The sequence below is a fragment of the Hemiscyllium ocellatum genome, chromosome 45 (genome assembly GCF_020745735.1).
Source record: "Hemiscyllium ocellatum isolate sHemOce1 chromosome 45, sHemOce1.pat.X.cur, whole genome shotgun sequence".
NCBI classification, from domain to species: domain Eukaryota; kingdom Metazoa; phylum Chordata; class Chondrichthyes; order Orectolobiformes; family Hemiscylliidae; genus Hemiscyllium; species Hemiscyllium ocellatum.
In genome coordinates, this window is record NC_083445.1 from 14718003 (window position 1) to 14731996 (window position 13994).

The window sequence follows — 13994 nt, forward strand, 5'->3', positions numbered from 1 at the left end:
CGGACTCGAATAGAGCACTAAGACATGGCCAATTGATGTACCAGGTTCATAGGCTCAGAAAATGCCAGGAAAACCATCACCAATGCTCTGTAACAGTCGATCATACCATCTACAAGATGCACTTATGCTCTTTGTACAGTTTGATCTGCCTGTACTGCACACAGAACAAACTTTTCACTGTACCTAGGTAAATGTGACAATAATCAATCAAATCAAATGAAATCATTGCAACAAATCATCAAGGCTTCTTAAACAGCACCTACCAAACTTTAAAACCACTACCATCAAGAAGGATAAGGGCATGTGAAGATACATGGGAGCACCACCAGCTGCAAGTTCTCCTCCAAGCCACTCACCATTTTGTCTCAGAACTATATTGCATTCTCTCAGTGTCACTGGGTCACAATCCTGGGATTGTCTCCCTAAGGGCATATTGGGTCTACCGACAGCATACGGACTGCAGCGGTTCAGGAAGACAGCTCACGCCCACCTTCTCAAAGGGCAAGTTAGGATGAGCAATAAATGCTGCAAAACGCACACCCATGAATGATAAGAAAAAAAATTCAGCTAGACAGGATGCTTTTAGCCAGTACTGTGAGGAAGACTTACAAGGTTTAACTGCAGGAACTAGGCCTTGCACCATTCATACACCAAAGTTAGCAAGGAACAGCAAGCGAAATAGTGAGGTGGGTGGAGAAGGGGCAATGGTGAATGGGGCAGTAACTGAGAGGCTGCAACAATAGGTACATAACTTCAGTACAGGCTGACAATGATAACATCGATGTGGAAGTGCCGGTGTTGGACTGGGGTGGACAAAGTTAACAATCACACAAGACCAGGTTATAGTCCAACAGGTTTATTTGGAAGTACTAGCTCTCAGAGAGCTGCTCCTTCATCAGCAGCTCTGGCTTCCTGTTTCAGTCATCAGCAGGAGGTATAGAATTTGTGGCCATATTTTCTGTCCAAGCAGAATAAGCTCTGCTGTTTCGTGTACAGCCAATTAATTTATTGTTCGCAGGTCTGTCCCCTTTCCACATCAAGGTGGAGAAATAGCTGAAGTTTAGGATTCACATAGCAAGTTTGAGCAAAGAACAAACATTTTAGCATACAGTAAATTATGTGAAAGTGCAGAGACTTCTTAAAAAGCAAACATTCCATGAACAATAAGAGCAATGAGATGGCCAACTGACAACTTTTGTGAAGTGTTTGATCGCTGAGAGGACTACACCCTTTATGAGCAGCTCTGGATCCTTAGTTCACAAATCCCTGCTGACAGTGCAGTACTCCTTCTGTACTGCACTGAAGTATCAGTTTTATCTACACTGACCCTATCATGGGATCTGAGCTGCAGTTGTCTGACTGAGATGAGAACTCTGCAAATTAAGTCAAGCTGGCATAATGAAACACTGATTATGTTAATCTATAGCATACCTGTTCATGCATAATGTCATAATTGTGTCCGTTTGATGATCTTCTTAGTCGTGTCATTATGATCACTCATCGAGAACTGGAGAGCATGAGACGACACAAAAACAGGAGAGTGAGACCGGTCAGCAGACACCCACATGTCTCCAAAGGAATAACAAATGTAACATATTCGATGAAGAGGAAAGATCCATGAGACGAATTACAGCTTGCAACCTGATAAAAAGGTTCATGATTTACATAACGTTACAAAGTATTTACAACTCAGAAATAGGCTATTCAGCCTAACAGGCCCATGTCCATTTTTATGCTATACACAAACCTCACTTTCTTACCATAACTCCATCAACATATCCTTTTTATTCTTTTCTCCCTCGTGTACTTATCTATCTTCTCCTCAAATGCAGCTGCCTCGCCTACTTGCCCTAGCAAGGTTTACCACCCTCTGAGTGACACTTCCTCCTGAATTTCTAATCGGATTTGTTAATGATTGTTTTCCCTTTTTGGTCGTGCCTGCAAGTGGGAACATCTCTTTGCATAATCTATTGGCCAGTTTCATTTTCTTAAATACCGTAAATCCTCGCTTAAAGTTGTTGTACTTTGAAGCGTGTGCCTTTAAACAAAAGCAGTGTTAAGTGAATCAGGTGTTCCCATTAAAATCAGTGTAAAAGCAGTAGTTAGGTTCCACGGGAGTTTTCTCATCAGAAAGATAGAATATCAAACCTTTATGCCCTGTGAGGTGAAATACTTTGTTAAATTCCACTAAAATGTCTGCTAACCTAAAAGACATCTAAAATGTAAAATAAAAATAGTAGCTTTCTACTCAGTTCCATTTACCTCTGACCCTGCTCTTGAGGTCTCTGCTTGCAGTACATCAGAGTCCCTGGCTCTTCTTATTTCTGCCTACCCTCTGAACTCTCACCCTCTGTCCCTTACCCTGACCCTCCCGATGCTGCAGAGTCTCTTGTGAGCCCTGCCACTCCCTGACCTTTGCAATTGTTGTAGAGCCTCAGGTCATGGACTCTGCTGCTCCTTTCCTGTCACCAACCTTTCCCCTTCCCAACTCTCCGGCTCCCTGCCTGTCCTTACCACTTTGCCCTCCTGAGCCCTTGCTTGCCATATGCAGTGAGAGCCAGGAAGAGCAGCAACAACAGGAATCCGGAGGGTCAGGGAGTGACAGAGGCTGCGAGCCAGTGAGAGGGAGGACAAGAAGCAGCAGAGTTTGCTCCAAAATGATGGGTTCATAAGGCCCACTGTTAGATCTGGCTCAAGAATACTTAAATGAAATTTGCCTTGCGGAAATGAGAATAAGGATCTTGTAAACTGATCGACATGAAAGCAAACAACTTTAACAGGGAAACTTTTACCAGGTCACACCTTGTGCCTCCTATTTCCTAGTCAAAGTAGCTGTTCATCCTTTCCTGACAGGTGTGATCTTTCAGTTGTGGTAGTGACTTAGCTACTTTTCTTTTTTGCACCTTCACCAGTGCCTCTATATCTTTTTGTTCAATATCAAGATCATAATTTCTCTGCCTTTCAACTCTTGCCTTCCAGAAATGAATCCTGATATTTTTGTTCTATGACTCTATTAGATTAGATTCCCTAAAGATAGCCTTATCAACGTGTATCACTACTTATAATTATTCATGTATCTCCACCCTCAAAATCTCTCCCTTCTCTAATCCATAGAAATGTTATTTCGAAGGTATGTGGGCTCTTTTATTTCCACAGGATTACATGACCTTGCACTTGACTAAATGCAGTTCATATGAAAATTAAATGCCAATTGTGAGTAGTTTATTATTAATTGCTTCCAGTATTTTGTTGCAATCCTCCTCTGTATTTGCAATAACCCACCTCTGTGGCACCCTCCCCCCACCAAGGTTGGCATCATCTGCAAATTTTGAAATGCACTTTCAATTGCAAAATACAATTGCTCAAGGAAGTGATAAATAAAAATGCTTCCTTTTTCAGTCCTGTGCAATGTCACTTCCCATCTATTACCAGTCTAAGCTACTACCTTTATCTTTTTATGCTCAGTTTAAGGGTATTATTCAAAACAGAAACAATCAGCAAAGCTTGTTGTCTTTGGTTCAGCTATTAGATAGGAGGGGGAGAGAAATACAGGAAGAGCAGCAGAAACTAAAAGGTCACCTTCAGCAAGCTGATTTACATCAGCACATAGCCAAGGATACTGTGAGATGGTTATCTGCAAGATAAGCAAGTGTGGAATGATATCTTCTAGTCAGTATTTTTCTTTAAGTCAGTAAATCCAATGCCTGGAGAAAATTATCCCCTCAGGATTAAAAGAACAATCAGGGTTTGTTAGTTAAATGATGTATGCTGGACTATGCTCCTGCATGAATGACTGTTCAGTCAGTAAGTGTGCCACCAGTTCACATATTAACAAATATCGTTGTTGTTGCACTATGTTCAAGTGTTTGTAAACTATACATGAAATAAAGTTTCCTCAATCATACTTGAACAAGGTTATTGTTCTTGCAGCACATGGTTGTTGAGTCAGAAGCATTTACTGTTTATAAAAATTCATCTGTTTGCTGTTTCTGATTAGTTTAGGCACAGACAGAGCAGAGGAATTCTTGCTCCCAGTAAACATTCTGGGAAAAGAACACAAAGTGATATTTAGTAGTAATTCCATATCTGCAGAGTTAACACATCCACGCCCCTTCACAAAAGTCCCGTGCTTTTCACTGCTCGTAAAATGTCATGACGATTCTCAGATTTATTTTCTTGGATCCCCCTTTAACCTTCCTACTTATTAATAGGATACCCCAATTAAAAAAATAAACAAGATGAACTTTAATTTGTATTATACATTACATGTCTTCCATACCCTCACTCTCATCATTGGTGGCTGTTTGTCTGCAGCTGTATTCTCTTTACAGTTGGAAGGAGTAAAATTATTCTGTTACCTAATCAGAACCTCAAGACAGTTTATTTCCTTTCTCCAATAGCTTTGTAAGAAGTGAACAAAAATATTTGAAAGACATGAAATACAATTTTTAATGCCCCTGTGATTCTCCCTCCTTCCTGATCCCACGATGCTCACGTCAGTGTCCTGGAGATAATTCTTTAATTCATTGGGATTCCAGAATTATCCTGGCCAGCTATAAATTCTAAATGGAGCAATTTACTTAAATGGGGAGGTGGGGGAAAGCAACTGACATCCTGCAACAGTCAAGCTGAAAGTCCACAAGAGAGACTGCTATGGTAGTGGGAACATTCATTACGGCCCTTCTATTGGTGAAGGTCTAAAAGCAAACATGAAGTGAGATAAATATCAATCAAGCCCTGGACTTAGTGGCACCCTTTGTTGAACTTCACAGCATCAGCTATAACTTTACTATGTGTCACCTCTGTCACATCACTGTATCTATCTGAGAAGGGGATTGTTAAATTCTTTCTGTGAAAGACTTTATGTCTCTTTGTTTTTATACACCTAATCTTGGCATATGGAGGATTAACTCTGAAAGTCTACAAAGTGGTTTTAACCACGCTGTCACTGCAGTGATTGATGGAGTGTGTTTTGCTGCAGTCAAACCTCATTCATAGCCAGTGCAGAATGGAAATCCAAGTTGGGTGTCTTGGCTGCATATGAACCCACTCTGGCAGACTAGACTTTGCCGAATCGACCAACACAGTAGTTTACAGTGGGGTAGGCAGAAGTCATATGTTTTGAAAACAGACATTGCTGTCAAATGACAGCAGATCTGGCAGCATCTGCGGGGATAAAGTTAATGTTTTTGAGTCTGGTGACTTTTCATCAGAACTCACCTGACTCGCAATATTAACTCTGCTTTCTCAGCACAGATGCTGCCAGACCAGCTGAGTGATTTCTGTTTCAGATAGAGTCATAGAGGTGTACAGCATGGAAACAGACCCTTCGGTCCAACCCATCCATGCCGACCAGATATCCCAACCCAATCTAGTCCCACCTGCCAGCACCCAGTCCATATCCCTCCAAACCTTTCCTATTCATATACCCATCCAGATGCCTTTTAAATGTTGCAATTGTACCAGCCTCCACCACTTCCTCTGGCAGCTCATTCCATACATGTACCACCCTCTGTGTGAAAATGTTGCCCCTTAGGTCTTCTTTTATGTCTTTCCCCTCTCACCCAAGCCTGTGTCCTCTAGTTCTGGAGTCCCCCACCCCAGGGAAAATACTTTGTCTATTTATCCTATCCATGCCCCTCATGATTTTGTAAACCTCTATAAGGTCACCCTTCAGCCTCCAACGCTCCAGGGAAAACAGCCCCAGCCTGTTCAACGTCCCTGTCTCTGTGAGGCAACAGTGCTAACGGGTGAGTCAACATGTCACACTCCACCCCTCCCCTGACCCCCATCATCCAATGACAGTACCACTACACCATTAGATTCCCTAGAAAAGCATTTTCTTAATATGTTTTATTTTCAAAGTCTCATGGCCAGTATCTTTCCAAGTCTAACCAGCTGGGGCAGAACTGGGACAAGATTTTCACCAACAACTGGGAACTTCTGACTTTGCTGTCAGAATCCATTATCACTCCACTCCTTGCATTAAAGCACTGCATCTCAAAGGCTATCAAAATCGTGGAACCGCAAAGTCTGAATTTCTCTGAAGACAGAGAACCTCACCTTTTTATTAAATTAGTTGTGGAGACCTAGAATCCAAAGTCCTGTACAATGACACCTACCATTTTGTGGGTATGGAGGAATATTCTAAATCGCCCATAGAATCATACAGCGCAGAAACAGTCCCTTCAGTCCATGCTGACCATAATCCCAAACTAAACTAGTCCCACCTGCCTGCTCCTGGCCCATATCCCTGTAAACCTTTCCTATTCATGTACTTAACCAAATGTCTTTTAAATGTTGTAATTGTCCCCATCATCTGTGGGTTACAGAGGTAACTGCTTGGGTTAAAGTGCAGCTGTCTCATTCTAGTCATGCTGATTTTTGCTAGTCAGATATCCACAACATGACTTGTGCACGTTAGAACAGGTAAGAGAAGTTGTAAAGCTTCCAGACACCTCTGGAGAGACGGGATACCCTTTTGGATATATTCCCAAGCCACCTAAAGGTGCTGCCAGAGTTTCCACCAACATTGTCAGACTTGCTGAGTTTCTCCAGTTTATCTTCCAGATCCCCAGTGTCCACAGTACATTGTGTTTTATTTGTACATTCGGAAGAGGTTAGATGCCCTCTGGGAGGGCTAAACAGCCCTTTTGGAAAGGTAAAGTGCTCTTTGGCAGTGTTAAAAATCGACAGGAATATGCCCAAAAGTGCATAGATTCATTAGAACAATCATTCTCATTGGAGCTGGCAAAAAGAGTTGTCAACCTATCAGGACCCTTGCAATAAAAATAATTTGCGTTTAAACAATCAATACTTTCTGATTCACTCTGTTGCCTGTGTGTTTTGTTATAGGAATGGTGCTGCACAACTGATTTTGTAACTTTTCATTTTCAAAGTGGGATGTTGTTTTAGTATAACTGGCAGCTCCAAGTAATTTGAGTAAAAAGTGAGGTCTGCAGATGCTGGAGATCAGAGCTGAAAATGTGTTGCTGGTTAAAGCACACCAGGTTAGGCAGCATCTAAGGAACAGGAAATTCGACGTTTTGGGTCAGAGCCCTTTCCTGATGAAGGGCTCTGGCCCGAAACGTCGAATTTCCTGTTCCTTGGATGCTGCCTAACCTGCTGTGCTTTAACCAGCAACACATTTTCAGCTCCAAGTAATTATAAACTCCAAAGTGAAATATTTGAATTTTTATAAACTTGTTCACTGGGATGGAGGCACGACCAGCATCTTGCCTTTTATAAGATCGTGATATGCTGTCACCTTGAATACTGTGGTGCATGTGGTGCAAATATAGTACACCCACAGAGCTATTGGGGGGGGAACTTACAGGAGTTTGACCCAGCAACTGTGAATGATCAGCAATGTAGTTCCAAGTTAGGGTGGTAATAAAAACAAAATACTGTGGTTGCTCGAAATCTGAAATAAAAATAGAAAATTCTGGAGAAAATCAGTAAGTCTAACAGCAGCTGTGGAGAGAAAAACAGTTAATATTTTGACTGGGCGAAAGTGAGGACTGCCAATGCTGGAGATCAGAGTCAAGATCAGTGTGGTGCTGGAAAAGCACAACAGGTCAGGCAACATCCGAGGAGCAGGAAAATCGGCATTTCGGGCAAAAGCCCTTCATCAGGAATAACATTTTGAGTCCAGTATGACTTCTGAATCGGAAGGAGCAAGAAAGACTTAGGCTGGTTTGTTGCGGAATTGCATGTTATTGCAATATCCATGTTACACAAGTACAGCCAATGAGCATTTCCAACGAGAAGATACAGTAGTGATAGTGCCATTGAATGAGAAGTTGGTTGAATCAAGTAGGCAAGATAAGTTTAAGTCAAAGGATGGTGTGTGGGATGTTGGCATGACTTGGCATTTGGCCCAATGGCTATAGACTTCTCATAAAGAGGAATAACAGAGGGTTGGAGGGGGGAAAGTAGTTTATGTGGTGTACATGGACCTCAAAAAAACAATCAAATACCATACCACAGAACAGATGTGTGAGAAAAACAATAGCACGTGGAATAGAGGAGTAATAGTAATGTGGATACAAAATTGGGAGAAAGAGTGTTAGTTAATGGTACTTTTTGGGCTGGAGGAAAGTTTGTAGCAGACTTCCTCAGGCATGTTTTCCTCAGATTTGTAAATGATCTAGATCTTGGAGTACAAGAGACGATTCCAAATTTTACATGTGTGAATCCAGTGAGAGCTGTATTTGTTGTTTAATTCCCATATCTTTCCCATATTCCATGGTGGTTTAATGGGTAGCACAGCTGCCCCATTGCACTAAGGACCTGGGTTTGATACCACCCTCGGGTAACTGTAGTTTGCACATTTTCCCTATGTCTATATGGGTTTCCTTACAGTTTAAGATGTGCAGGTTAGGTGGATTGGCCATGCTAAATTGTCCAGGGATGCGCAGGCTGGGTGAATTAGCTGTGGGAAATGTTGGGATAGGGTAGAAGTGTGGGTCTGGATGGGATACTCTTCAAAGGATCAGTGTGAACCTGATGGGCTGAATGGCCTGCTTCTGCACTGTAGGGATTCTATGATCTTTGACCAAGTGCCATTGTACAAAGGCTAACTTCCCTTACTGGCCCCACTTTGACACCCAGCAGCCTCTGCACTCATTCAGGAGCCCAGTTTTGGGGGAGGGGCAGAATTCTGGTTCAAAGATAATGGGAGAAGGGAAGAAGGTGGAAAGTGTATTTTCAGTCTGTGTGTCCCCTGTTACAGACCATGGGAGAATGGAGGTGAACCTGAATGATCACATGTAGCACTTCTTTCCATCTGTTCTTAGCTGTGGTCACGCCAACAGATCTGAACTGACTAAATTGCTGCCTACACAAGATAAATACTGGCCAAATCATTGGTGAGAAAACTTTTGAGTTCATTATAAAATAAGACCATAAGACATAGGAGTGGAAGTAAGGCCATTCGGCCCATCGAGTCCACTCCGCCATTCAATCATGGCTGATGGGCATTTCAACTCCACTTACCAGCATTCTCCCCATAGCCCTTAATTCCTCGAGACAACAAGAATCTATCAATCTCTGCCTTGAAGACATTTAGCGTCCCGGCTTCCACTGCACCCTGTGGCAATGAATTCCACAGGCCCACCACTCTGGCTGAAGAAATGTCTCCGCATTTCTGTTCTGGATTGACCACCTCTAATTCTAAGGCTGTGTCCACGGGTCCTAGTCTCCTCGTCTAATGGAAACAATTTACTAGCGTCCACCCTTTCCAAGCCATGTATTATCTTGTACATCTCTATTAAGTCTCCCCTTAATCTTCTAAACTCCAATGAATACAATCCCAGGATCCTCCGCCGTTCCTCATATGTTAGACCTACCATTCCAGGGATCATCCGTGTGAATCTCCGCTGGACACGTTCCAGTGCCAGTATGTCCTTCCTGAGGTGTGGGGACCAAAACTGGACACAGTACTCCAAATGGGGCCTAACCAGAGCTTTATAAAGTCTCAGTAGCACATCGCTGCTTTTATATTCCAACCCTCTTGAGATAAGTGACAACATTGCATTCGCTTTCTTAATCACGGATTCAACCTGCATGTTTACCTTTAGAGAATCCTTGACTAGCACTCCCAGATCCCTTTGTACTTTGGCTTTACGAATTTTCTCACCGTTTAGAAAGTAGTCTATGCTTTTATTCTTTTTGCCAAAGTGCAAGACCTCGCATTTGCTCACGTTGAATTCCACCAGCCATTTCCTGGACCACTCTCCCAAACTGTCTAGATCCTTCTGCAGCCTCCCTACTTGGGTCAAACAAAACGCTGAGGTGACCCTTCATAAAGTGGCAGAAAGGAAATTTGTGAGTGTCAAAGGGAAGCTCCTCAGACAGCACATCCCAAACCTCATGATCACTTCCACCTAGACATACAAGGCAGACACATGGGAACGCCATTTCCTGCAAATTCTCTGAGTCACTCAATCCTGACTTGGAAATATATCGCCGTTCCTTCCTTGTTCGGTCAGAATCCTGGGACTCTCTCCCTAAGGACATTGTGGGGTCTCAACACCAAATGACCTTCAAGAAGGCACCTCACCACCACCTTCTCAGGAGCAACTGGGGACGGCAATAAAAGGCCCCATGTGGTATATAAATTAATTTTTATTGTTTGGTGGCGATTGTTGTTATTTGTCCTGCATTTATAATTGTCGTGTCATTCTGCACATCCTCCAGTCCCTGAGGTTTTGAGATTTATGTTACTTATAGTTTGGAGAAACAGGTTCAGGAACACTGGGATTTGTTAAGCTTGAGAAAATTACCCGTGCAGAAAGGGACAGGATCATGAATAATGATGATTTAAGAAAGAGTTGGGTAGAGCTCTCAACGATAGTGGAATCGAGGGTTATGGAGATAAGGCAGGAAGAGGATACTAATTAGGAATGATCAGCCATGATCATATTGAATGGCGGTGCAGGCTTGAAGGGCTGAATGGCCTACTCCTGCACCTATTGCCTATTGATTGGTTAGACCCTGGGAAGCACTGAGAATCAGGTGAACCGTGGTGTGCAAGTCCACCGATCTGTTAAAGGAGCAGGACAGTTAGGCAAAGTGGTTAACAAGGCAGATGGGATGCTTGCATTTTAAGAGCAGGGAGGTTAAGCTGGACTTGCACAAAGCATTGGTTAGGCCATGTACTCAGTTCTGGAATCTACATAATAGGAGGAATATGATAGTACCGGAAAGGGTGTAGAGGAGATTTACCAGGATGCTGCCTGAAGAGAGATTGGACTGACTGGAATTGTTTTCCTGAGGATAGAGGAGGTTGGGAGCGGACATGATTGAGATATTTAACCGTGGGTGGTACGGTGGTTAGCACTGCTGCCTCACAGGATCTGGGTTCAATTCCTGCCTCGGGGTACCTGTCTGTGTGGAGTTTGCACATTCTCCCTGTGTCTGTGTGGGTTTCCTCCCACAGTCCAAAGGTGTGTAGGTTAGGGTGAATTGGCTGTGCTAAATTGCCCTTAGTGTTAGGTGCATTAGTCAGGGGGGAATACAGGGTAGGGGAATGGGTGCGGGTGGGTTAGTCTGCAGAGGGTCAGTGTGGACTTGTTGGGCTGAAGGGCCTGTTTTCGTACTGTAGGTAGTCTAATCTTAACAGTAAGGCAGACAGAGGTTTAAGGCTTGGGGCGGGAGGTTTCCAGGGGATGTGAGGAAAAAGCTTTTTCACTCAGAGGCTGGTGGGATCTGCAACTCACAGTCTGTAAGGGTGGGAGAGGCAGAAGTACTCATAACATTCAAGAAGTATTGAGATATGGCCAAGGCATACAGGGCTATGGGCTGGGGAATGGGATTAGAATAGTTAGATGATTGTTTCAGACTAGAGTTGTACAACACAGCGCAAAGTCTACAGGTCCTTTGCTGTACTCTTGGATGTAATTGACAAAAAAAAACGGCTGTAGTCACCACGCTGCTCTAATGTTTGTACTTGGAAACGCGAAACCCTTTTGTTTTATTTAACTAAGTTATTCACTCAGGTGCGTTAATTTCAGCCTCAAGTTTCCTTCCATAGGAAGGTCTACCACAGTTGGTTAGTGACATGGCATGTTTGACAGGTGGGATTTGGTGGGACATGCCTTGCCTTGTGGGGAGGGAGTGGATCAGGGATGTTCGCGATCGAGGTGTACTTTCCCCGAGGCTTATTCCGGGAAGTTGCCTGGAATTTGGGGGGGGGGGGGGGGGGAACCAATTGGTGAGTACACGCCCCCTCCCCTCCCCTCCCAGCCCGGACTGGATTTATGCAGGATCAGGGAGATCTCTGCAAATGATGTCTGGATTTCAAACACAACTCTCTATTTCCATGAAGTCTTTTATTCAAAAAACAGTAAACAGAGACCTACAGCATTTATTCAGCGCTGGTAACAGCTGACTTCCCAAATAAACTACCGCCTGTCACAAATATTTACCCACACACCCCAAATCAAAGCTTACTGAATGCCAGATGCATGCAACAGACTATTTCTTAAATAGTTTCTGCATCTTATTGGTGTCCCTTGATGTTTTGTTGTAAGTTGACCTGTAGTTTTCTCGAAGCGACTGACAGAAGCGTTTGGTGTGTGCGCTGTCCCCAGTTGCCCTACACACAGGACAGGTGTACCTGCGCAGGATCGGGCACACTGTCCTGCCATTCTTGTCTTTAAGAACATGCGAGGCGTAGATCTTCCTGGACTCCCCGTTTTGCTTACAGAAGGTGCAGATGGGTAAAGCCTGGCCGGTCACTCCAGGTCTCCTGGTTTCTCCCTGGGCAGGTGGGGAGCTGCCCTCAAGGCCGGGTCCTGTTGGAAACTCGACTCGACTTCCAGGGTCGGCTGGACCAAGAGCTTCCAGCATGCCTGCCTGGGCCAGCCTCCTGGGACTGGGCTGCCTCTCCATGCTTGCAAGGCCAGTGGTGAGAGCAGCTGGGTGCTGAGATTGGACAGGAACAGCTAGCTGTCTGCCTGTTTCACCTCCGCAGGACCTGTCTTCAATGTCTTTGACGTTTATCGTCAAGAAAAGCCCAGTCCCGAGTTCCATGGTTAAGCTGCGATTCCTCAGACCCTCTGGCTTGTGTTGTATCTGAGCCTTCAGACCACCTCCCACCGTCTCCCCGGTTTCCAACCGTCTCTCGTCCGGCTCCAGGCGCCGCGATTGTACGATGCTCTCCATGACCTTACTCAATCCTAGATAGTCACTCCAAATGTCAAAGGCCCTGTCTGCCATTTCTCCAAATTGTGCTTCCCTTTTTTTTTGCTAGTGCCTGCTCTCCAAAACATAACACAAAGCTGCCCTTTATTCATAAAAGTTGTACATTGCGAAATGATGACAAGTTGAATTGTTCAATCGAATTCAACTTCTCCTGTATATGGTGCCTTGGTTTTTAACAAGTGTAAGAAACTATTGGGCTCTTTAAAAGGTCGGGAGGCTGGTTGTTTGCATACTTATCAATTGAAGGACATAGCCTTTGGATTGGTTGAAGATTGTTACCTGCGGGTATGTTGTCAAGGGAGAATAATTGAAGTGAACACGGTTTAAAGTGGTCTGGCCAACTTTGGTCAGATGTATCACAGAAAGTAGAGGCTGTTCGAATCGAAATCAAATGTTTATAAATAGTCAAAACTCTTCGCCTGCAAGGTGAATTTTATCTTGTACTTTCACTGCACCAATCACATTCTGCATGGGGTTGGACAGCATTTTCGGCCAATAAAGCGAGAGCTGAGGGATGAGCAAAATTCCAGGTTTCTGGAATCTGGTGCCAATTCAGAAAGTGAACCCTTCCCCACCCCCATTCTGCCCTCCCAAGGTCTCAGTCCTCAGGTCACCACCGGATTATCTCAGGCTTGCACCACCCAATGTTCCTGCCTGTGGATTATGGCAAACCCACCGACCTCTCCAGTGGTTAGCACTGCTGTCTCACAGCGCCAGAGACCCGGGTTCAATTCCCGACTCAGGCGACTGACTGTGTGGAGTTTGCACGTTCTCCCCGTGACTGCATGGGTTTCCTCCAGGTGCTCCGGTTTCCTCCCACAGTCCAAAGATGTGCGGGTCAGGTGAATTGGCCATGCTAAATTGCCCGTAGTGTTAGGTAAGGGGTAAATGTAGGGGTATGGGTGGGTTGCGCTTCGGCGGGTAGGTGTGGACTTGTTGGGCCGAAGGGCCTGTTTCCACACTGTAACTAATCTAATCTAAAAATTACCAGCAAGTAACACCCTCTACCTTTACCCAAATTGCTGGGTGTTTATCCTTGCCTGATCTTCTATTTAACACCAGATATCTCCTTCATCCCACAACTTGTGCCCTAGAGTATTTAGTCAGCATTTGGAGCGACTCACAATGAGGGGTGGTAATGGGATTGTCCTACTTGACACCATGATGGACTGGATGTTTCATATCATGCATTACATGACAAGGGAGTGATGTTGAATTTGATTTGATCTATTATTGTCACTTCCCTAGGTACAGTGAAAGGTTTTGTTTTGTGCGCTGTACAGGCA

The 13994-nt window shown here is 44.1% G+C and overlaps 1 protein-coding gene across 1 annotated transcript; it reads right to left on the reverse strand.

The window, feature by feature from the left end:
• Positions 1–11905: 11905 nt before the first annotated feature.
• On the reverse strand, positions 11906–12609 carry LOC132836029 (nanos homolog 2-like). The gene has a single exon (XM_060855231.1). It carries the CDS (start codon positions 12535–12537, stop codon positions 11980–11982), a length of 558 nt encoding a protein of 185 aa, XP_060711214.1. The 5' UTR covers positions 12538–12609; the 3' UTR covers positions 11906–11979.
• Between the last annotated feature and the right edge of the window lie 1385 nt (positions 12610–13994).

What these genes read in the sequence shown, in the direction of transcription:
- LOC132836029 (XM_060855231.1), bottom strand. Translation starts at nt 12,537, where the DNA reads ATGGAACTCGGGACTGGGCTTTTCTTGACGATAAACGTCAAAGACATT.